General features: G+C 40.2%; 1 protein-coding gene across 4 annotated transcripts in view; it reads right to left on the bottom strand.

Moving 5' to 3' along the window:
- LOC121436435 (G protein-coupled receptor kinase 4-like) overlaps positions 1-26,285 on the bottom strand; it is a 79,379-nt gene extending 53,094 nt beyond the window's left edge. The window contains exons 1-5 of one of the 4 annotated variants that reach the window (XM_041636317.1): positions 25,658-26,285; positions 25,112-25,207; positions 20,894-21,006; positions 19,738-19,812; positions 331-437 (exon numbers count right to left, since the gene is read on the bottom strand). In XM_041636317.1, coding sequence (XP_041492251.1) covers positions 331-437; positions 19,738-19,812; positions 20,894-21,006; positions 25,112-25,207; positions 25,658-25,709 — 443 coding nt within the window. In that variant the 5' untranslated portion in view covers positions 25,710-26,285. Of the gene's footprint in view, positions 1-330; positions 438-19,737; positions 19,813-20,893; positions 21,007-25,111; positions 25,210-25,657 lie in introns of those variants that run through there. The other 3 variants (XM_041636316.1, XM_041636315.1, XM_041636318.1) reach the window with 3 other exon arrangements.
- Between the last annotated feature and the right edge of the window lies 1 nt (position 26,286).

The following is a 26,286-nucleotide window of genomic DNA, read 5'->3' as shown; positions in this document are numbered from 1 at the left end:
CTGAGTTCCAGGACAGGAAGGACTATTATACAGGGAAACTCTGTCTTAAGAAAAAACAAAACAAAACAAAAAACTTAACTTGTATAAAATAAAAATTTAAAAAAAAGACTTTTTGTCATCCTCTATCTTGGAGTTACCAATAGATACTACGTACACAAGCCAGTTCTAGCACATGATACATGCTTATTATCTTAGAACTTCAGAAGCCAGAAATTCAATACTAACTTTAGCTTACAAAGTGAGTTTGAAGCCCACCTGGGCTTTATAATATTATTTCTCAACAAACTCAAATACCCCTAATATATGCAAGGTCGAGCATAGAACACTTACCCGGCACATTCCTGGAAAACATTTTTAGGGGAGGAATTCTGCTTCAAATTCCATTTACAGGTTTTCACAACAGCTGAAGGTATCTGTGGTAAGGGGACTTCTGACTTCTAAATATTGCATAAACCAAATATACAAAAATTAGTTTTTTCATAGTTTATCAATCATACAAAGGACATAATGCCTACTATAAATTTTTGAGTATATGAAATATTAAGTCAAAGTCCTAATCCAGTACCACCCTCCAGCATTTAGTCTGCTTTCTAGATTTGTTCTTAAAAACTCAAAACATGTATAATAGAACAGAAAACAAGATCTCAAGAAGAATTTGCACACCCACATCTACTGCCATATCACTCTTGTTAGCCAAAAATAAGAACAGTGGGACTAGGGATATGGGTGATAGATAGGATATGCATATAGCATGCAACAAGACCTGGGTTTAGTACTGCACAAGCCTAGCATGAAAAACAGCCTAGGTCCATGAACTGGACATGGCTGGACAGACATAAAAAGGAAAAAGGATTTTGTTTTATATAATGTATGTTTTGTCTGCATGAATGGGCACCATGTATGATGGAGGAAGGTCATTGGCTAATAAAGGAACTGCCCTGGCCCATTTTATTGGTTAGAGGATAGGTGGGAGGAGTAAACAGAACAAAATGCCGGGAGGAAGAGGAAGTGAGCTCAGACTCCACAGTTCTGCTCTCCTCCTGGGAGCAGACGCCTGAGAGAGACGCCATGCCCCAGCTCCCAGGCAGACGCACACTATGAAGCTCCGACCCAGGATGGACATAGGCTAGAATCTTCCCGGTAAGACCGGTTCTCACAGATTATTAGAGATGGGTTGATTGGGATGTGAGAATTAGCCTGTAAGTGCTAGAGCTAAAGGGCCAAGCAGTGCTTAAAAGAATACAGTGTCTATGTAATTATTTTGGGACATAAGCTAGCCGAGCAGGCGGCCGGGGTGCTGGGAACGCAGCCCCGCCGCCCTTATTACTTCACATGTATGCAGAGCCAACAGAAATCAGGAGGGCATCAGATCCCCTGAAACTGGAGTTGTGAGCCATCAAATGGACACTGAGAGTAGAAGCAGGACCTCTAGAAGACAGCCAGTGCTCTTAACCACTGAACCACCTCTCCAGAGCAAGAAAAGGCTTTTAAAAGGACATTCTTGGGCTAAGGACATAGCCCCATTTCGTAATACTTGTCTTGAGTTCAATCCCTAGCAATGCAAAGTTAATTAATTTTAAAACATTAGAAAAGTAATTATTCTACAACATAAATGATCATTAAGAGCATTACACTGAACAAAATAAGCCAGTTCCAAAAGTATTAATTTCACTTATGGATATATATGTGGGCAGTTAAACTGAAAATGGCAGGAAGTAGAAGAGTGATTGATACGTATGGGAAAGAAAAGAGATCAAACTGCTGATGTCAGTGCTTTCTTTTTGAATGATAAAAAGGTTCTAGAGACTGTTTACATAGCAGTGTAAATGTACTTAACATTACTGAACTATATACACTCAGAAACAGATACCACACACTCTAATCACAGGACATGGAGAAATTAAGCAGGTATTAACCAGGAAGCGTCCACCTGACTAATTTGTTCTCACAGTACCAGAAGGTGCTGTGTGTACTTATCGGGGAGAAAATCATCCACAATCTTATTTATTTATTTATTTATTTATTTATTTATTTATTTATTTATTTGGTTTTTCGAGACAGGGTTTCTCTGTGGCTTTGGAGCCTGTCCTGGAACTAGCTCTGTAGACCAGGCTGGTCTTGAACTCACAGAGATCCGCCTGCCTCTGCCTCCCGAGTGCTGGGATTAAAGGCGTGCACCACCATCGCCTGGCTTTTAATCATCCACAATCTTAACCAGCTGTAAACCCTGTGAGCTACAACAATGGACAGCATAGTGAGGTATATCCATGGGTGCAATTGTAGTGCACATGTTATGGGGATAACAAATCACTTTCCGGGTGAATTTAAGACCAATTCCATAAGAGGAAACTCCAGCCTACTACTGTAAATCTAGCCCCAAACCCATGGCCCAGGAGTTCAAAGGCCCCAAGGGGTGAACATATTATTATTATTTTGCTAAGAGGACATAGAATGAATCTGCCCTCTAAATTTGTATCTTTATACCCATAGATCAGTGAAGTTCTTAGTCCACACTAGAGGACTTTGTGGTAGGTGGTTAAGCAGAAATCACAATTGATCAAAATGTAAATAAGTGTTTATGGAATCCTCAGTCACAATGGGACATCATGTTCCTTACCTCGAAGATTCGGGTACTCTTCTTAAAAGAGGGGATGGAAAGATTACAAGAGCTACAAGTTGGGAAGAACTGAATCAAAATGGTATCTCCTGGATATGACATGACCACTATATTCATGAACTTTCATTAGCTGTGGCTGCCTGCACAAAACCTTCACAGGTTCAAGCCAGTCATCAATCTAGCAAGAAGGGGAAAGGGCTCATAAGCCCCACCTTTAGAAAGGGGGCTACTGGCACTTGATGTCTGTTGAGGAAAGAAGACTTGGTTTTCATTAAGGGTGTGGTCCCTGATAAGTCAAATCATACTCCAGGGCATGGCTCCATACCCTTGAGTTTATGGATGGTGCAAATAGGACTCGGGATTATTTTTTAAAAAAGAAGACTTAAGTTAGGAGGAGGTAGAGTGTGAGGGTTGAACCTGGGAGGAATTAGAGGGGAGATGGGAAGTAAATATTATCAAAATACATTGTATGCATGAAAGATATTCTCAAATAATCAATAATTAATCAATTAATATTACATTGAGAAGAAATAGTTGTTGGGTGTGGTAGTGTATGCCTTTAATCCCAGGAGTCAGAGGCAGGATGATCTCTCTGATTTCAAGGACAGCCTAGTTTACACAGATATTTCTAGGACTACTGGGGCTAAGTACAGAGACTCTGTCTCAAAAAACAAAACAAAGAAATGGTTAATGTAAATTTCATTGTATATTTTTCAATTACAGTTTAAAAATTTAAATCACACAAATATCTCTTCAGATTTTTCATCTTCATACAAACAGGAAAATATATGTGTATGTATAGCCTTTGTAAGCAGGCACTGACTAAACATTTTATTTGTCAATTTTACTACTACAAGCACCATTACCACCAACACCTCTAGCTTTTTGGTTCCCACAGAATGGGTTCTTAAGAACAGAATAACAAATTCCACTATCTGCATGAAGTAATACTAAGGGTACTCAAAGAAATGAAATTTGGCAAATGAATATGTTTCATTTTGTGGAGCTTGGAAAATCATAGTACGTGCACCATACCACAGATACATAATCAGGATTTCAATGGGCAACTGCATGAGTTCAGAAAAGGCTGATTCTGTAATCATACACTTATTAGAGGTTATGACCATTAACCAAGTACCTGTACAAATTAAGATGGACAATTGCTCCAGCATGTCTCTAGTAAAATCAAAGAGTTTTTTTTCATATTACAACATAAAGCATATTACAAGTATACCAAACAATACTACAGGAAGCAGTTATAGCAAAATCTAATCGCACTTAAAAAGATAGGCTTAATAAACAGAAAGGGGTAATAAAGAGCCTTAGAGATAAACTGCACATTGCTTTGTTAACTTTACATTTTAAAATGCTAATGAAAAGGAAAACAACAGCTACAGAGAGACATTGAATAGAAAAAACCATTGAACTAAATCAGCCTATATATTTTAAAGATGTGTGGACGACAGAATGGAAACCAGGATATGTGTTACACTGGGGAAGTGGTTTTGCTTTTGTTTCCACAGGATAAGAATAGCTATGGATACCATCAAAATTGACAAAGATTTGATTTGAACATGAGAGTCCCCTCGAGAGTCAATATCAAACAGCATGGCAAGTCAACCTGGCAAAAGGGAAAACTTCCCAAAGTCATGGTTGGGGCAGGGTTTTATTTTTCTCTTTCCAGGAGAATAAAAGTACCCAACTAAGCAATCTGAAGACCTCTGTCTTACCTATACCTCATACCGAAATGGCAATCCTGTCTCTAGGAATCTTAGAATGAGACTGTGTTGAAAGCTGTTTCCTCCTCTCTAGGGCTGGGATTAAAGGCTTTCAGCACCGTGATTAAAGGCATGTACCATCCAGTTTCTATGGCAACTAGTGTGGCTACTGGGATTAAAGATGTGTGTTACCATAATCTGGTCTGTAAGACTGACCAGTGGTACTGTTTTTTATTTATTAAAATACAATTGAAATGCCACTATACTTTTGGACAAATGAAGCATCTGAAGAAGAGAGAATCATCCAGAAAAAAATGTCCCAAGAAAAGAAGTAACTTGACCTAATACTATAGTACACTTCTAACAGGATACAATTTCATAAATCTTTCAAAATGCTTGTTTTTTGCTGTTCTCTAAAGACATGTTAGGTAGATGGTCTTTATGTAGTCCCTTTTAAAAACTATAGCTGGTTTTGGAGTTGGAGTGTGAACATCTAAACCCAAGAATGCATGAGAAAAAAAAAATCCAAAGTCTGTCTCATGTCAGAAGAGCTACCTGGTATGAAAAAGAAGAAAACCAAAATCTAGGGACTATTATATTATTACTAATTTCACATCCCTTGGATTTATTCCAACATTTTAAAACTTTTCTTATTTATGTGCATTGGTGTTTTGTCTCCACGTATATCTGTATGAGGGCATTGGGTAGCCTGGAACTGAAATTACAGACGGCCACATGGATGCAAGGAATTGAATCCAGGTCCTCTAGAAGAATAGCCAGTGCACTTAACCACTGAGCCATCTTTCCAGCTTAAAACTTTCTTTTGTTTTGTTTTTTTGAGGCAGGATTTCTCTGTGTAGCAGTACTGGCTGTCCTGGAATTTGCTTGGTTGGCCTCAAACTCCCGGAGAACCACCTGCCTCTGTCCCCTGCCTCCTAAGTGCTGGGATTAAAGGCATGTGCCACCACTGCCTGGCATGTTTCTTCTATTAAGGTATTTTTGTATATTGATACAAACTTAAGGTTATTTTTGTTATATCATATATATGTTTCTATTTTTTGTTTAAAATATTGTACCTACACAGTGCATTTAATGTAAAGTTTTAGCCCTTGAAAGTTATTTAAGATAATAAAGACATACAAGTTAATAATCATTCATAACTATCAAATTTATAGTCATGTTAGGTATGTTTTCAAGGTTATAGAGATATATTTTAGATAGGTGGTCTTCAAACACTTTAGAGACCTACATAATATAGCATTTAAAATGTTTTAATAACATCAGGCTTTTCTTTACAATGAGACACATCTGCTCCATGTGGCACTGTTCACTTCAACAAAGGATGTTGGGCATCGAAGTACCTCTATATGGAGCTTATCTTCTTTGTGGCAAAAGCTAACCATTTGGAGGGAGGGGGAGAGGAGTGGGGAAGGGGGAGAAGGGTGGGAGGAGGGGGAGGGAAATGGGAGGCTGGGGGGAGGCGGAAACTTTTTTTCTTTTTTTTCCTTTTCTCAATAAAAAAAAAATTAAAAAAAAAAGCTAACCATTTGGGCAAGAAGCTGCCCTTGCCTCAATTGTTGATAGTATGCTGTTCAAACTGGACAAACAGAACACAAAAAAAGCAACTGCCGAGCATTGCCAAGACAGGGTAGGATGGTCACTCCTAATTTCCTGCTTCTCAAAAATGTCTGTCAGATATTCTAGGCCTATAGGCCAAAGTTACAGGTCAAAGCTGGATATATCAACATCACTGAGGAACCTAAGATGACCACTGTCCAGGCAGCCAGCTATTTCTGTCATTTCTTAAAATTATTTGCTCTGCACATCTTGTTTGCTCAGGTAATATTTCCATCTCAGATCTTTTTTTTAATATTTATTTATTTATTATGTATTCAGCATTCCTTCCATGTATGTCTGCAGGCCAGAAGAGGGCACCAGACCCCATTAAAGATGGTTGTGAGCCACCATATGGTTGCTGGGAATTGAACTCAGGACCTTTGGAAGAACAGTCAGTGCTCTTAACCTCTGAGCCATCTCTCCAGCCCCCCCCCCCCGTCTCAGATCTTTAATGAGGTTGAAGACATTTACAGTGCTCCTTAATCTTGTAAGAAAGTAAATTAGGAAAAAAAATTAAAAAGAAAAAAGAAAGTAAATTAGGTATGAAACTTTAGATTTATCAGGAGAAAATGCAAATGAAGGATTTTCTCTAAATTTGACAAATACAAATGGACTGGATGTTATGAATGTATTTCTTACTAGAAAACTGTTCTTACTGTATACTTTCGTTTTGTTAATAACTTTCCTTTCTATTTAGACAATACCTGATAATCATTCTTACAAAAAGGGAGAAATGTCATGGGAATTTTGTCTGTATTGTGGTCTGATAACCAGTGGAGTCTGGCATTGGTTTGAGAGGCAGGGTTCACATTCAGCTGACTGGAATCAATCACAGAGTTCCCTGAAGGACTCAGAAGAGAAAAAGAGGTCCTCAGAAGAGGAAGAGGAGGGTCCATGTGGTTACATGCCTTTTTTGAGCCAGGAAATGGGTGGTAGTGATGTGTCATGGTCACTTGCAGTTCTCTCAGGTTTGTTATTTATCTATTTATTTATTTGGTTTTTCAAGACAGGTTTTCTCCATAGCTTTGGAGCCTGTTCTGGAACTCTGAAGACTCTGTCTCCCAAGTGTTGGGATTAAAGGCATGCACCACCACCACCTGGGTCTCTCAGGTTTATATCCTTAATATCTATCCCCAAGTTTTAATTTTTAATAAATGATAAATAACAATAGCCAGTAACCATGTAGGTGTCATGACACCACTGGAATATTTTAATAAATGATAAATAACAATAGCCAGTAACCATGTAGGTGTCATGACACCACTCCATAGCTTTGGAGCCTGTTCTGGAACTCTGAAGACTCTGTCTCCCAAGTGTTGGGATTAAAGGCATGCACCACCACCACCTGGGTCTCTCAGGTTTATATCCTTAATATCTATCCCCAAGTTTTAATTTTTAATAAATGATAAATAACAATAGCCAGTAACCATGTAGGTGTCATGACACCACTGGAATATTTTAATAAATGATAAATAACAATAGCCAGTAACCATGTAGGTGTCATGACACCACTCCATAGCTTTGGAGCCTGTTCTGGAACTCTGAAGACTCTGTCTCCCAAGTGTTGGGATTAAAGGCATGCACCACCACCACCTGGGTCTCTCAGGTTTATATCCTTAATATCTATCCCCAAGTTTTAATTTTTAATAAATGATAAATAACAATAGCCAGTAACCATGTAAGAGTCATGACACCACTGGAACCATGCTGATCTGAGTGCCTGTGCTGCCACCTGGGGCCATGGTGTCATCCAGGCCTGCACTGCTGCCGAGGGCCATGTCTGGGTCATGGACTTGCAGCTAGGGTCTGAGTCAATGTCTGCGGCTTCTGTTGCTTCTGTTGCAACCGAGGGCCATGTGGTTTCCTGTGGTCTAATCGGACATCTGGGACCATACTGGTGCCCACAGACCATGCTGCATTAAGGGCCATACAGATCTAAGAGGTACATACTATTATTCAGGGCCATGGTGACTTCCTGGTCAGGGCTGGGGATCATATCTGGGTCTGTGACCCTACGCAGTCAGGGTCTGTCTTGATGTCCATGGCTTTTATTGCCAAGGGAGCTATGTGGATTCATTAGGTCTGGGCTGTCACCTGGTGCCATGTTGTGTCCAAAGGCCATGCTGCTTCTGGGGCTATGCTGGTCTGGGTGGCTGGTGCCACCACCTGGGGCGACAGTGACATCCAGAACCAGGCTACTGCCACCAAGGAGGCTGCCAAGGACCATGTCTGGGTCTTATCACAGCCAGGATCTTTGTTGAAGTCTGTGGCCCATGTTGCTACTGAGGGTCATGTGGAAATCCAGGGTCAGAATAGCCACCTGAGTGTGACACCTTCTTCTAACTTCATTAAGGCACTGCATACAAGTAGTGTACAAATATAATGCTGGCAAAACACTCATATATACATCAAAAATAAAATAAGGGGCTGTAGAGATGATTCAGCAGTTATTCTTCCAGAGGACCCAGTTTTGGGTCCCAGAACCCACATGGCAACTCACAACCATCTGTAACTCCAGTTCTAAGGGATCTGACACCCTTATCTACCCTCCATGGGCACTGCATACACATGGTATACAGACATACATGCAGGCAAAACAACCATTCATATAAAACAAAAATTAAATCTCAAAAATAAATTTTAAAAATGTTTTTAAAAAGAAGAACAATCAAGGAAGATTCTAATATCAACCTCAGGCCTCAAGAAGCACATGCACACGTGTACTGATACTCAAGCACATACATGTACACATACCACACACATTTTTAAAAAAGGGGGAAAAAAGGAAGTTCACAAAAATCTTTCACCAAATGCTATAGGTTGAGATTTAGCTGGCATTTCAGAGATATGGGGATCTAGGATCTTCAAGAAATGTTTAGGTCACAAGTACAGAGCCTTCCTGAAAGGATTAATGTCCACCTAGAGCAGTGGTTCTCAAGCTTTGTAATGCGGTAACCCTTTAGTACAGTTTGTCATACTGTAGTGACCCCAATCATAAAAATATTTTCATTGCTACTTCGTAAGGGTAATTTTGCTACTATTATGAATCATAATGTAAACTATCTGCTATTTCCAAGGGTCTTAGGTGAACCCATAGATTGAAAACCACTGGTCTAGATAGAGAATAGGCAAGCCCCTTCCTACATTCTCTTTTTTCCCTTTTCTAATATTATCCTTAAACTTTGTATTACCTTTTATTCTTTTTTGCTAATTTTTGAGTAAGAGTTTCAGGATGTAGTCCTGGCTAGCCTAAATAAAACTCACTATATAAACCAAACTGGCCTCAAACAGAAATCCACCTGATTCTGTCTCCTGAGTGCTGGGATTTAAGATGTGCACCATCATGTCTAGCCAAAACTCTGTTCATCTTTATGGAGTACATTATAGTAATTAAATGCCTATACAGCAATGTGTATTCATCAATCAGAGTAATAAGAATCTCTATCTTTATCATTTCTATCTAATCATTATTGATGTAGCCTGAGAATCTCATACTCTTCTAGTCAATTTGAAACATATCAGGGTGTTTCAACTAATAATTACCCCATTGTGCTAAAGGACAATTAGAATCTTTCCACTCCTTATTTTTGATTCCCTCTTATTCAAATTGTTCTATCCCCATTTCCCCCTATTTTCGGCAAGGCTGACTTTTTGGTTTTACAATTCAGACCTTGTCCTCCCATGTGATACCTCAGTCTCTACATGTTTGGCTCCCGGCACCGATATCTACTAGCTGTGCAAGTTTGGATATGTTACATAACTATGCCCTTCAATCCAATCACATAAAAATAGTAAGTACATCACCAGGTTGTTGTGAAGATAAAGTGATTTATTACATGCATAAGGCTTAAAATAGTCACTAATGTTAACTACCATTGCTAGTAACACTTCTACTGTTACAATATAGGACCCTTCTCAGAACTGATGTAGGGTTAAGACAGCCCCTTTAGGGGGCGGGGTTTGCCTTGGGCGTATGCCTGCCAATAAATGGGCGCGTGGCTCAGCGGCTCGGCCCTTTTTTCCTCCCTACCTCCTGTACTACGCTGGAACTCTGGTTCTGTAAGTTTATCATTAAAGTGGTAAAAATTCTTTGATATCTGCATTGCATTTATTTTGCGCGGATACAATTGGCGCCCAACGTGGGGCTTTGCCGAGAACCGGCCCAAAATCGGAGTCTCTTGCACCCCGGGCCGCTGCAGCGGTCTCTCTGGGCGCGCGCAGAAACAGCTGAGATTCTGAGCAGTCTCTCTGGGCGCGCACGGAAGCAGCTGAGATTCTGAGCGACTCGATTTCCCCTGCTGCTTGCTAGAGAATCAAGCAGCGGGTTTGAAATAGATAGAGCCTTTTTAACAGCACCTAAGTCTCTGCTCCTCTCCCACCTCCACCGGCACTCAGGTCACGTGACAGCGGCCTGCGAGCCCAGGCACAAAAACGCCCGCATCCCTTTGATTTGTTTACTTTGCTGGTTTTTCGTTATTCCCTTTCTGGCCCAATTGCTACTTATCAGCCTGGTGTCTGTTTCAATTTTGTTTTTGAGTCATTTTATTTCAGATTTAGGCCACGTGTACTCAACTGGACTCTTTCGCCACCACTGGCAGGAACCAGTCATTACAGGTAAGAGAATTTTTTCTTTTATAAATAATGTCTGAGAACGTGACAATTTCAAATTTCACCAGTTTTTTTGAGTGCACCGTTTGGGAGATCTTACAAGAGTTGTCTACCACCCCACATCTATGGATATTCCTGGGATTCTTAATTTTCCTTAGCACTATTTGGTTTGATAATAGGAAAATGATCAAATCTCTTAAGGCAGAGGTTGAACGTTTAAAAACTATTGAGAATGACAACAATCTTCTCAAGAATCAGTTTGAAGTTCTCCAGGAAGAAAACAGATCTTTGTTTAACATGACTCGGTTAACTGAGCAAAATTTAGAAAAGGTTAAGGAGAAATTCATTACTATGGAAGAAGGAACAGCTGAATTAGATCGTAAGTTCCAGCAGTCCCTTTCTGTAGGAACTGAAACATTAACTGAGAGAATCAAAACAGCTGAATGTGACAATCGAATTTTGTCTAAAGCTTATGACAGATTGGCGGAAAGATTGTCAATACAAGAAGGCACGGTTTATGCCATAAAAATTATGTCCAAAGATGACAAGTTATCTCTACTGGACAAATTTCATACTTTAGAATCCTCAATGAAGGCTTTAGAACATAATTCTGGGCAGGAGATTCAGACATTACAAAACGCAATGGTGAATAGAATTGAAAAGATTGAGGAATTTCTAAATTCTGATGAAGAAGAGCAAAGGGTAGAAAGGCAAATTTTAACTACATCTGTGGATAAATCCCTCCGGGACAATTTCCACAAAGCTCTACCTACAGCTCTACATGCCTTTCCAGTAATAACAACAGAAAAGGTGATTGGTTCCAGAAACCCTAGGGTCATCAAGGAAGATACATGGGAGCCTGTCCGTATGAATGATCTCAAAGAAATTAAACAGGCCATCATGACTTTTGGGATGCACGCCTCTTTTGTTAAAGAGATGCTAAAATCTTGGGCCACAACAAGCAGAGCAACCCCCTCGGACTGGCTCCAGCTGAGCTCCGCGGTCCTTGAGAGTGGACCGCAATTAAAATGGAAATGCTTATTCAGGCAAGAGGCTAGACTTTTAGAACAGCAGGAAAAGGCGAAGGGAATTGACGTTTCCCTAGATAAAATTCTAGGTGAAGGGCTCTTTTCCGACCCTCAGGAACAAGCTAATTTGGATGAAAACATACTCTCCATGTGTACTACAGCAGCCTTAAGGGCTTGGGACAGAGTACAAGACCCAGGACAGAGAATGGAATCATTTGTTACAGTTAAACAGGGTCAGAGAGAACCCTTTAGTGACTTTTTACAAAGATTAACTAAGGCTGTACAAATAGGGATATCTGACCCAGAAGCAAGACGTATAATAATTGAGTCTTTGGCTTACGAAAATGCAAATGTGGAATGCAAAAAGATCTTGGGGCCTTTAAAGTTCAGATCAGCGTCCTTGGAAGAATGGGTCTTGCATACACTAAATGTTGACACATCTGACTATGGCACTGAAGCATGGGTAGAAGAAGCAATTTCCAATGGTAAAAGGAGACACCAGAATACCAAATGTTTTAATTGTGGCAAAATGGGTCATATGAAAAGGAATTGTAAACAACGGGTTTTCAGAAATAATAATAATGCATCTTCTAGAAATAACAGGAATAGAAGGACTCAGCCTTCAGGTTTATGTAGAAGATGTGGAAAGGGCAGACACTGGACGAATGAATGCAGGTCTACAAGAGATAGACAAGGCAACCTGATACAGACGGGAAACGTGAGAGGGGGAGCCTCTCAGGCCCCCATGGCAAACATGGTTCAGTCATTTCCAGTTTCTGCAGAGAACATGCCTCGTCAGGACAATTAGAAAGCCACATGCCTACTGTTACAAGCAATAGTAATCAGAAAGATGAGTTACGTGTGTTTTGGCAAACTTCTATAAATGATCAAAGACCTAAGCTGAGAGTGTGTGTAAATGGCATTTTTATTACTGGCCTGCTGGACACAGGTGCTGATGTAAGTATCATTACCCCAGAATCTTGGCATCCATATTGGCCTCTTCAGAATGTAAATGTTCAGCTCCTGGGAATTGGAACCCTATCTCGAGTAAGGCAGAGCACGAGATGGGTTGAATGTATAGGGCCTGAGGGACAAATAGGAAAATTAAGGCCATATGTAGCCAATATTGCAATGAATTTATGGGGTCGTGACCTATTACAACAATAGAATACCCAAATTAACATTCCTGCTACTTCTAGAGCCCATATTTCTGAAAATAATATTAAAAGTTATTACAAATGGCCGGAGAAAACCGGCCATTAGGGCTGTGCAAGAACAAGCAATTGATGTCCCTTCAGAAATACCAACAGCCTTGCCTCTAAAATGGTTGACTGAGAAACCAATATGGATAAAACAATGGCCTTTAGCTGAGGAAAAGTTACAGGCTTTAGAACAGCTGGTACAAGAACAACTAGATGCTGGACATATAGAAGAATCTACCAGCCCTTGGAATTCTCCTGTATTTGTGGTTAAGAAAAAATCAGGTAAATGGAGAATGGTGACAGATCTCAGGGCCATCAACAAGGTTATTCAACCTATGGGCCCTCTGCAATCTGGAATTCCTTTGCCCTCTTTATTACCAAAAGGATGGCCTCTCATAGTTATTGATCTAAAGGATTGTTTTTTCACTATACCTTTGCAAAAAGAAGATAGAGAAAAATTTGCCTTCACAGTGCCTACTTATAACAATTCTCAACCTTCGAGGAGGTACCACTGGACCGTCCTCACCCAGGGTATGTTAAATAGCCCCTCCCTGTGCCAATATTTTGTGAACCAACCATTGCAAATAATACGCAAGAAATTTCCCAAATCTATAGTATACCATTACATGGACGACATATTGTTATCTGATTCAAACATGGATACCTTGAACAGACTGTTTGAAGAAATACAGATACTGTTACCTAAATGGGGATTGCAAATTTCTCCTGAAAAGATTCAGAAGGGAGATTCTGTTAATTATTTAGGTTATAGAATAGGCTTGCAAAAAATTGAGACACAGAATGCACAAATTCGGAGAGATCGCCTATGGACTCTTAATGACTTTCAAAGACTGTTAGGAGACATTTCCAGTTTACGACCAGCTATTGGGATAACACCTGATCTAATAATTCATTTGAACAAGACCTTGAATGGTGATAAAGATTTAAACAGTCCCAGAGAATTAACAGCTGAAGCAGAAAAGGAACTGACAATGATTGAGGAGAAATTACAACAGGCACATGTGGACAGAGTGAATCCAGAGCTTGATTGTATTCTTGTCATATTACCATCAAAAATTTCTCCTACAGGAATTTTAATGCAGAGAGATGATATTATCTTGTAATGGATCTTTTTACCACATAAACCAAGTAAGAAACTGAAAACTTATGTGGAAAAAGTCTCTGAGTTAATTATAAAAGGCAAGCTGAGACTTCGTCAACTAGCAGGCATAGACCCAGCAGAAATTATAGTGCCTTTCACTGCTGATGAACTAAAGAAATTATGGGAAGATAATGAACCATGGCAAAGAGCTTGTGCTAATTTTTTGGGAGACATTAATAACAACTATCCAAAAAGCAAGCGGCTCAACTTCATAAAGAGAACTTCTTGGATCCTTCCTCGAATAGTCCGTGATGCTCCTATAACTGGAGCCCGTACATTCTATACTGATGCCAATAAATCAGGGAAGGCAGGTTACAAATCAGAAGACTTGGGTAAGGTGGAACAAAGTCCTTATGATTCTGTCCAGAAGGCAGAATTATATGCCATTCTTATGGTACTAAGAGATTTTAAAGAACCTATTAATATAGTTACTGATTCACAATATGCAGAAAGAGTTATTTTACATATTGAAACTGCTGAATTTATACCTGATGATACAGAACTAACCTCATTGTTAATCCAGGTTCAAGATTTGATCAGGAACAGGCTTTGCCCTATGTACATAACACACATCCGATCCCATACGCGTCTGCCAGGTCCTCTAGCACAAGGTAATGCAGAAATTGATCAATTATTGATTGGTAGTGTGCTACAAGCCTCTGAATTTCATAAAAAACATCATGTTAATAGCAAAGGTTTGAAGAAAGAGTTTTCTATTACATGGCAACAAGCTAAGGAGATTGTGAAGAAATGCCCTACCTGCTCTTTCTATAACCAAACGCCACTGCCAGCAGGGGCTAATCCAAAGGGCACCCATAGAAATGAAATCTGGCAGATGGATGTGTTCCACTTTGCAGAATTTGGCAAATTGAAGTATGTTCATCACACCATCGACACTTATTCAGGCTTTCAGTGGGCAACTGCTTTAAGTTCAGAAAAAGCTGATTCAGTAATCACTCATTTATTAGAAGTCATGGCTATCATGGGTATACCTACACAAATAAAGACAGATAATGGTCCTGCTTATGTCTCTAGAAAAATGAAACGGTTTTTTGATTATTACAATATCAAGCATGTTACAGGTATACCATACAATCCTACAGGTCAAGCAGTCATAGAAAGATCTAATCGAACTATAAAGGATATGTTGAACAAACAGAAAGAGGTGGAAAACACCCCCAGAAATAGGTTACATAATGCTTTGTTAACCTTGAATTTTCTCAACGCTAATGAGAAGGGAACGACGGCTGCAGAAAGACATTGGATAATGGAAAAGTCTGCTGAACTAAATCAACCAGTTTATTTCAAGGATGTGCTGACCTCACAATGGAAGCCAGGAGATGTGCTGCGTTGGGGAAGGGGTTTTGCTCTTATCTCCACAGGTGAGGAAAAATTATGGGTACCGTCAAAATTAATAAAGGTTCGGTTCGAGGAAGAGAAGTCACTTGGAAAAGATAGATAACAATCCATTCACAAGGATGACCGGCATTCAGATGGTAAGGATTACTGATAGAATGGGGGCAGGGTTCTTTTCTTATCTCCACAGGAAAATATTCATCTCCAAAGAATTTAAGGGACCCTGAATATTTAATTACTGATGGATGGAAAATAGTTACGACCCACTAAACATCAACAATAAAATTCTATAAATATTGTAAGTATTGATTTTTTTATATATATTTATATGTTTTATTGAACACTTCTTTTTAAATGTGTAGAGCTGGTTTTGGAGTTGGACTATGGCTCAGTCCCTCTTCAATTCCAAGCCTGTTAATAAGGGATATTTCAGAGTTTCTGTCTCAGGTAAGGAGCCATGACATGGGACAGAATAAGAATATTTTGATACTTAATAAGCTTTCTTTGCCTTTCCTCATATCTTTGTCTTTCTTTATATGTCGGTATATGTCCTTGTTGTTAATGTTTAAATTTCCCATAACAAGCAACATATTTTCCTACAGTAATCTTTGAAGTTTCCAGGATGAAGATGGGGCCCCACAACATCAACTCAATCTGGTTTTTATGACGTCATGATTTTTTTTTTTTTAAGCACTAATTTTAGACCTGTTTTTTGGTACCAACTGCAAGAGACAATTTCGTATGATGCACATTTTTGACAACGCTCTGGCCGGACCTTCTCAAAACACTCAGAGACTAGTTATAATTTTCTTAAGTCAAAGGTTAATTGGGGAATTTTACCATCATTTGCCTTCACAGGGGGCCCTAAGAAGAACGTCGCCCCCATGTCAGCTAGAAGCAATCTAAGAGGACGACGTCCCCTCTCCCAACAGAGTTTGCCCACAGGGTTAGGGACATCTTTTAGTGGTTGGTTTAGGGTTGAGGGGATGGGGAGATATTGTATGGAATTAGGGGTATATTCAAAAAAAAAAGAGGGGGATTAACTGGTTTGATGGGATGATTGGTATTTGTGATTTACTGTTTTTAGAAAATTATATTGGTGCTGTTTTTTGTATATTGATATATTGAATATTGAATATGAGTGTTCCTACCTCTACTTTCGTATAAGAATATGCTTATATTGTATGGATACATCTATCATATCACAATGTACATTTCTACCTCTGGTACTATTTATGTAATAACATTGTTTACATTTGATAAGTAATGACATTGTTTACAGGTGAAGATCATTGTCTTCATATATTGCACAGTTGTTTATTCTCTTAATTTCAAATTAGATAGGTATTGAGAATTATATGTTTGTCATATTTATTTTTAGGATAATCAGATCTTTTAAATACATAGAGATTCTTTTTAGTATAAATAGTATAATCTTCAGCCTCTTTGAAGAGCTGTAGAAAATGGCCTTTAATCTAACCTAGAATTCTGTGCCAACGAGACACAATTACTCCTGGCAACACCACTCTACTCCCAAGAGAACGTTGAGCACCAAAGACACTCCACTGGGAGCTTGTCTTCTTGGCAGAACTGGCCTTTGGGTTAAGAAAAGCCCATACCTCAACTACTGACTAAAATATGAAACAGGATTGTCTTATCTTGCCAAGACAGAGTAGGATAATTCTAAGAAAGTTCCTTGCATTTGATAATGGTATGTCAGTTATGTTAGGCCTTAGCCAAAGTTGGTTGACTCAACATTGCAAACGAGATTTTGGGTGATTGCCCAGGTAGTCAGTTGTCTCTGTCATTTGTTGCACATTTTGGATATCTCTCATTTGTTAAGTAATATTTACTCCCTTCTCAGATCTTTGATGGAGTTGAAGATTATTTAATTGTAGTTACTCTCTAGCAAAACTTTTGTTCTCAATACTGTTTGTTATATTTATCATTTGTTATTATCGTTTATAGTTATATTTGGTTTAGTTCTGCCTTATTTAGACAAAAGGGGGAGATGTAGGGTTAAGACAGCCCCTTTAGGGGGCGGGGTTTGCCTCGGGTGTATGCCTGCCAATAAATGGGCGCGCGGCTCAGCGGCTCGGCCCTTTTTTCCTCCCTACCTCCTGTACTACGGTGGAACTCTGGTTCTGTAAGTTTATCATTAAAGTGGTAAAAATTCTTTGATATCTGCATTGCATTTATTTTGCGCGGATACAAACTGAGGATGATCTCTGCTTCTCTCTGTCTCTGTCTCTCTGTGTATACATATAGATGTGTGTACTGAACCTGGAGTTTACTGACTGGCCATCAAGCCCCTAAGTTGCTCATATTTCCACTGACCCCGAACGAAAACTACAGGTGTGTATCAATATTTTATATGAGTGTTGGTGATCTAGACTTGGGTCCTCATGCTTGTACAGTAAGCTCTTAGCAATTAAGCCAGCTCTCTAGTACTGCTAAATAGCCTCCCAATCAGAAAGGAAGTTATTTATAGCATTAATTTCAGTTATAACAAGTTTTAATAAGCTGCTTTTGCTGAAAAACATTGGCTCCTGATCTGGGTCTGGACTTACAAAGGACTTAAGTTTCACTTCACAACATAACAGTGACTAAAATAAACATAATCTCTTACCTTATTCTAAATCTCATCCTTATACCCACAGATAAATCTAGCTACCACCCCTCATTCAAGAAGCCTCTCTATAAAGCAAATGGAGATTATCATAGAAAACCACAGTTGGACGTGTTGCTGAGATCATTGGGAGCCTAATCTCAAAAGATGTATCTAGCCGGGTAATGATGGTTTGACTTTAATCTCAGCACTTGGGAGGCAGAGGCACGTGGATCTCTATGAGTTCCAGGTCAGCCTGGTCTACAGAGTGAGTTCCAGAATAGCCAGAGCTACACTGGGAAACCCTGTCTCGAAAAACAGAATGAAACTAAACAAAAACAAAAACAAAAAAAAGAAAGAAAAGTTTATCTAGAGCTGGAGAGTTGGCTCAGAGGCTATGAGCACTGACTGCTCTTCCAGAGAACCTAGGTTCAATTCTCAGTATCCACATGGCAGCTCACACCTGCCTGTAACCACAGTTCTAAGGTTTCTGACACACTCACACAGACACACAAGCAGCCAAAACACCAATGAACACACACACAAAAAATTAATTGCTTCAAAAAAAGATATATCTATATTACAGCTTCCATATCAATGACTCAAAGAATAACACAGAAGAGGGGGCAGAAAGACTATAAGAGCCAGAATACCTGGAAGTCTGCTATGAAACAGAAATGGCTGCATAAACAAGACCAGAAAAATAGTATATTAATAGACATGTTAACCAAAAGCAGTAAAAATTTTCAGCATCCCATCCCTCGACAAAAAACTATAGGCAACTAATGACTGCTGAGAGAATTAGCCACTCAAAGCTATACAAAGAAACCCTGTCTCAAAACAAAAGACAAACAAACGAAAAGCTTTCTTTGGTGGCAAGTGGTTAGATTTAACATGCTAGGATATACCCTCTACCCCTGTCATGGGACACTACTTTGGCATGGGACATTACTTATATTAATACAGCAATACCCTAAACTTTAAGAACCTAGTAAGACAAGAGAAATACAAACTGGGGCTGAAGAGATGACTCAGCAGTTAAGAGCACCTACTGCCTGCTCTTCCACAGGACCCAGGTTCAATTCCCAGCACCCACAAAGCAACTCACAACTGCCTGTAATTTCAGTTTCAGGAGACCTGGTTCCTTCTTTTGTGCACATGTGGTGCACAAATAAACAAAACACCCATTAACATTTTTTTAAAAAAACGAAACCCAAAAAAACTAGATAGAGAATCATTGTGATGTGATGTGATAAAACACACACACACACACAAACTAAAAAGAAATGTATATGAAGAGTCCCTGATGTACACATTAAAACAAAAGGGATTTGGCCAGGCATAGTAACGCATGCCTTCGATCTCAACAGTCCTTGAGGTAAGTAGTCCTTGTGGGTCTGAGGCCAGTCTGTAGGCAAAGAAAGTTCCAGGCCAGCCAGTGCTGCACAGAGGGACCCCTTGCCTGTATGGATGTAGATAAATCTAACGAACTAAGATAAAATAAAAATAAACAAACAAATAAGTAAATGGATTTGTCTTTTTAAAAAGAATAAAAACTAAGACTTATAAAAACTTTCAGGAAAAAAATGTTATCCCAAATTAGGCAAATAAAACAGAATTCTTTGAATCAATATTCTAAGAGACTTGTTATTTCTTCTTAATCTAAACAAAATACAAAAGAGAAACATTTGTAAGAAATCGAAAGCTTTAATGTATTTGTTATATCTTCTCCAAAAAGTTTAAAAAGAAAAAAGAGCTACATACACTTTGTTACTTACAAAAAAAAAAAAAAAAATCTTTATTAGAAAGAAGAAACCATACCTCTTTGAAGAATTTATTTAAGATGGCTAGCCCAAACTCTCTTTGCTCCTCTTCAATGGTAACTTCATACTCTGCCTGAGTGGAGATTAGGAAAAAGAAAAAGGTTAGTGATTTTACTCACCAACAATATTTCGTAATGCTTTAAATTATCTGACCTATGAACTGACAAAGTACCCACTGAACCAGAAAAGAGTTCTATGGGTTAAATTTAAATAGTTCTCCAAAAATGTAAGTACAATACCAGGGTAAAAGTGTTAGGGAGAGCCAGCATGGTGGTGCATGCCTTTAATCCCAGCATTTGGGAGGCAGAGACAGGCTGATCTCTATGAGTCTGAAGCCAGCCTAGTCTACAGAGTGAGTTCCAGGACAGCCAGGGCTAATACACAGAGAAACCCTGTCTCAGGGAGGAAAAAAAAATTGAGTGAAAGTTGGTGTGTTAATCTTCCTATCTTCATTGTCAATTTGACTGGATGTAGACCCACCATGGAAACATACCCCTACACCTTCCATGAAGGTGTTTCTGGAAAAGATTAAACTGAGCAGGAAAGATGTACCCTATGTGGACAGTGTACCAGCCCATAAGCTTATAAAAAAGGAGAAAACAGAGTTAACGAGATGGTTAGCAGTTAAGTATACTTACTGCTCTTGATGAGGACTCAGATTCAGTTCTCAGAAACTGCATAGTGGCTCACAATAACCTGTAACTCCAGTTCCAAAGAATCCAGTACCATCTTCTGGCCACCAAGGGGGCCAGACATACATATGGCACACATCCACACAAACATGCAGGTTCTCAGACATAAAATAGTTTTTTAAAGGAGAAAGCAAGATGAAGAGCAGCATTCATCTCTTGATGTTTCTTCATATGCAGAAAGTACTCATTAAGAACCATAACCTCAGCAATCAGGAGTTGGACGCAGGACTGCTACAAGTTCAAGGCCAGGCCAAGATACATTTTAAGAGCCCTGATCTACAAAGTGAGGTCCAGACCAGCTTGGGTTTCAAAGTGAGACCCTGTCTCAAAAAGAGGGAAGGAGAGGAGGAGAGAAATATGACATCAAGGCAACTACCAATTCTAGTTTTCAATATCTAAAGTCTAGTTTTTAATATCTAAAAGTACAAAAGCAAACATGCAACCCTGAGATGAATCACTCACCACTGCATCCAAGAATTCAATGCATCTCTTTAGAGCTGGTTTTGTATCACAGAACTGTCTGAAAAGAAGTCTTCCTATTGGCTGCTTGTCACAAAGGCTGCTAAAATCCTTTTCTGGGTAAAGGGGAGAAACAAGCATAGTAGTTACTACCTACTTAGTTCTATTCTGAATCTACTTTCTGTTTTCACTCAATATAATGAAAGTCAAAATGTTACTTCTCTTATTATTTCTAGATGACTAGTTCTTTTTACTAATTTAAATTGAGTGATCATACATTTAAAAGACACAAGTAGAAGCTGGGAGATGTCTGAGTTGGTAAAGTGCTTCCTACACAAGCATGAGAACCTGAGTTCATGGATGGAGCACCCACATAAGAAACTGGGCACGGTGGTGTATTCCTGTAATCCCAGGGCTGAAGAGGTGAAGACTGGCCAGACAGTCTAGAAGAACTGCCACGCTCCAAGTTCAGTGAGCTACTCTGTCTCAAAAACTAAGGTGGAGAATGATCAGGGAAGACACCTAATGTTGTTGTCTAAACTACACATGCATATACACAAACATGTACAGACACATGCACACACAAATATAAAAAAGGAATAAATAAAAATAAAAACAAAATAGGAAGAACTGATTGTGGTAGCACATGCTTATAATCCTGGCATTCTGGAGGCTGGGGTAAAAGGACTATACATTCAAGGGCAACCTGAGTTACATGCTAAAATTCTGTCTCAAAAAACAAAATCGGCCAACCAACCAACACTAAGATACATCCAAAAACAACTAATATTTGTAAGGATTTGCAAAGTTTAACTTGAAATAGATTGTTCTTCTCAAAAATAAAATATATAGGAGATAGATAAGCCCTAGGGATAGCCATCCACAAGGAAGGCAGGAGCATAAAGGGAACTTTCTACTTACTTCACCCACTCTAGGTATCTATAACAAACTGCATATGCAGCAATGTACTAAATCAGAATTAGTTTTTAAACTAATCAGTTTAAAACCTCTCTTCATCCTCATACTCTTTATACTTGCAAACAAAATTTAAATTATGTTTATTGATTTGTTTGCTTTTTTATGCTCAGTGATTTTTAACTTTCCCTTTTATACTTATTTGCTTATTTTTTCTTTTTCATAGAAAATATTGTATCCCTTGCCTCTCCTTACCTTACTGTTCTGAGAATAAAACCCTAATGTTCCAGCATTGTGTCAAAAAGAATATAAAACAAGGTCCCAAATAGCTCAGCCAGATGGTAGCAACGCATGCCTTTAATCCCAGAGACAGAGTCAGGCAATCTCTATGAGTCTGAAGCCAACATGGTCTACAGAGTGAGTTCTAGGACAGCCAGGGCTGCCCAGAGAAACCCTGTCTCAAACCCTACCACCCCACCCCTAAAAAAATTCTAAAACAAAAGCATTATTTAGAAGAAGTAAATATTCAGCAAGAAAGCCATGTTCAGCAGCAGGGGAAGGCAAATTAGAACAAAGTCTAATGATACATACGGATTAAAATGTAACAGTGAAACCCATTACTTTGTTTTGTTTTTGTTTGGTTTGTTATGAGACAGGGTCTCATTATGTAGTCCTGGCTGGCCTACAACTTCCTATGTAAACCATGCTGGCTTAGAACACACAGGGATCCACCTGCTTCTGCTTCTGTCTCCAGAATGCTGGGATTAAATATGGGTACTACTGCATAGGCCCATTATTTTCTATGCTAATTAAAAACAACAGAAGGGGGTGGGGGAAGAAAAGGGGAATGGAATGGAGGGAAGGAGAGAGGAGGGGGACTAGAGGGAGATGGGAGGATGACAGCAGGGAAGGAGGCCAGTTGCTCTCCTAGCAGTGGCTATGCTGGTTGTTTATTGTCAACACAAATCTTCCTAGACATATCTAGGAAGAGGGAAATTTTTCTTTAAATTTATTTATGTGTGTGAATATTTGAAAGTCAGAAGAGGGCACTGAATCCCTTGAAATTGGACTTACAGATGTTTGTAAGCCACAGTGTGGGTACTAGGAATTGAAACCAGATCCTCTGTAAGAGCAACCAGCATTCATTACTACTGTGCCATCTCTCCAATCCCAGAAGAGAGAATCTTAATTGAAAAATATCTCCATAAAATTGGCCCATAGGTAAGTTTGTAGGCCATTTTCTTGATTAATGATTGATATGGGTGAGCCCATTGTGGGTGGTTCCACCCGTTTAGGTGGTCCTGGGGTATATATGAAAGCAAACTGAGCAAGCCATAGGAAGCAAGCCAGTAACCAGCTTTCCTCCATGGCCTTTGCTTCAGTTTTTACTTCCAGATTCCTGCCCTAACCTCTCTTGGTGATGGAGTATGACCTAAGAGTTGTAAACTTAAATAAATCCTTTCCTGCTCAAGTTGCTTTTGGCCACAGTATTTTCACAATGGCTAACTAAGACAGTGGCTCTCAACTTAAAATGGATAAACATAGCTGATGTCCCAAAAGTAACTCTAAAGCTGAGGAATTACAGTAAATGAGCAAACCATAACAAATCCCTCCATTACAGAGTTATTAATAGCAAGTAATTCTGGGAGTCTAAGCCATTCATTTGAAATCATTGGGTCTAAATATGGAAATGTCTAGGCGAGTGAGCTAGGAATTGAGTTCAGTAGGCAGAGTACATATATATATATATATATATATATATATATATATATATATATCATGCACAATGCCCTTAGGTTCCATCCCTAGCATCATATATACCATTATGGTGGTACATGCCCATAATCTTAGCACTTGGAGGGGGAGGGGGTAAAAGCAATATCAGAAGTTCAAGGTCATCCTTGTCTATGTAGTAAGTTCAATTTCAGCCTGGCCTACATAAATGTATGTCTCAAAAATATGTCTAAATAAATAAAGCATTGAATTGTGCACATCTACAAGTCATCAATGACCAGTGATTTAATTCTCCAAAATTAGTAGGTCAGTTCAAAGAAGGATTCTGTCTCCACCTACAAGAGAACTCAAAGATACCCTGGAATGTCTAAGCCCAGAGGAATTGGTAGGTACTCCCTAATAGGAAGTTCATTGCTGAGATGCAGGTTAATGCTTCCTCTTTACACTCCTTCTTTTCTTGATACTGTCTGTAGTTGGTATTAAAAAAGAAGACAAAATAATCTTTAGAACCATTCTTCGGACAATTGTAGCTCAGCCTGAGTTTTGGCTGAGTCTGTTCCTGTTGTGGTTGTTTCTTGGCCACTTCAGAGAAGACCTAAGATCAGAGTTCTCACTCCAGTTTCCCTCCTCAGTTGGTCAACAATGAGAAAGGCTTCTCTTTAACCTAAATGCCCTTCAAGTATTTGGAGGGCACTGCTCTACCTCATGGAGATTGTATTCTGAGGGCAGAGCACCTTCACCATTTCATATTTCACATTTCCCTTAGGAGGACACCATGTGCTCCCCCTAGCAGCTAACACATGCTTCCTTTAACACATTCTCTCTCAGTAACCTAACACATGCTGGACCCTACTCGGAATAGTAAGAATGCAGAGACTGCCACCGTCTCCTCTTGAATTATTTGGACAGCAGGATCAGAAGCCAGGCCAGGAATGCTTTGAAAATGAGTAGCCTTAGATCTCTGGCCTTCAAGTCCCAAGAAGATAATCAAAACAAACAAAGAAACAAAAGGCACAGAAATGGGACTTAGCTGTGTTCATGATGTCTCTACTTGGATCAGCATGGACTTGGATCCAATCAATCTTTAGCTCCAGGAGATCTAACACCTTCTTTTGGCTACCACAGGCACTGCATTCATGTGCACAAAGCCATACATAGACATAGCTTTAAAAAATTTAGATTAATTTGTCTTTAATTTAGGTGTATGGGTGCTTTACCTGCACATATGTCTGTATACATATGCACAGGGCCTGAGGAGGCAGAAGACAGTATCTCAATCTGAAGCTGCAGACAATTGTGAGCAGCCATGTGGATGCTGAGAACCAAACCTGGGCCCTCTGCAAGAGCAGCAAGTGCTCTTAACCACTGAGCTAACTCTGTGGTCTCAATCTATACTAACTTTTATTAATAAAAAAGTCAGCCATCAACTTTCATGACTGCACTCTAGAAAACAAAGTCTCTCCTACACACAAAAGACTAAATGAAGTTATAAGGAAAATGAAGAATTAGTAGCATCTAAGTAATGTTGAATGTCAGATACCCTACAAACATAAGATGGCACGACTTACTCACCGATGGAGCATCTTAGGTCACAGCACAGGCTAACAGGGGGCAGCTTCAGGATCTCCCTCCATTTTTTACTACGACCACTCTTTTTGCTAAGTCCTGCTAAATTTAAAAAGATAAGGATTTAGATTTCAAATTGTATTTTGTTTTTATTTTTCAGACAGGGTCTTGTTATGTTCTTGGGGATGAGCAAGAAAGGAAAGGTTGTGGCTTAATAGTGATGTGTTTATGCTGGGAAGTGGTGGCTCACGCCTTTAAGTCCAGCACTCTGGAAGCAGAGGCAGGTGTATTTCTCTGAGTTGGAGGCCAGCCTGGTCTACAGAGTGAGTTCCAGGGCAGCCAGGACAACACAAAGAAACACAATAAAGGTTAGACCAGATTGACCACTTGCTGACACCTGCCAAGCAGTAGGACGAAGCCAGGACTGGTTCCGGTGGGATCAAAACTCCCTTAGAGGACAATGTGAAGGTCCCACCGAGATCAGGATTCCCTGGACTGGAGTTCCTAGGAAACACTACCTTCGGGGAGGCCGGGCGCCTGGGGTGTACATACCTTGACGAGCCTTCAGTAGCAGACTGTTGGCCATGATGTTCTCGAGTTCCATGGCCCGCCGTCTGCGCCGCCGGCGCTGAGGTGGCGGAGGTCGAACTTTTTGGGGTGTAGGCAACGGAGGCGGGGAAGGCTGGCGGGGAGGAGACCCGAGAGCCACAGTCGCAGGCTCCGCGCATGCCTCGTCCTGCGGGGGACAGGGCTTCGGGTTGCTGGTCCGCCTCCGCCGTTTCTTCCTCCGCTTCTTCCTCCGCTTCTTCTTCCTTCGCCACCACTGCCACCAGTGTCGTCGTCGCCGCCGCCGCCGCCGCCGTCGCCGTGGGCGCAAAGGCAGACCCGGGGAAGGCTCGCCACTGGCTCCAGCTACGTTGTCCGGGCGAGGGGCCTCCGCTATCGGCGCCGGTGCGCCGGCGCTCGAGCCCCTAGCATCATCGCCCGAGCCCAGGGCGCGTAACTCTCCCCTCAGCGCCGGGTCCTGGGGCGGCACTGAACCTCCGCCGCGCCCCACTACACAGGGGAGCTCACTAACGGGAGAGCCGTCTCCGGCGGCGACGGCTACAGCAGCCGCCGCCGCCGCGGCCGCCAGATAACTCGCACGGCAGCACGGCCCCGGCTAACGGCTTCCAGAGGGA

Source organism: Microtus oregoni, unplaced genomic scaffold, assembly GCF_018167655.1.
Source record: "Microtus oregoni isolate MIOR12 unplaced genomic scaffold, Mior012 000049F_ref0000343, whole genome shotgun sequence".
Classification (NCBI taxonomy): Eukaryota; Metazoa; Chordata; class Mammalia; order Rodentia; family Cricetidae; genus Microtus; species Microtus oregoni.
The sequence above is the reverse complement of the archived record's forward strand: the minus strand, read 5'-3'. Positions and strand labels throughout refer to the sequence as shown.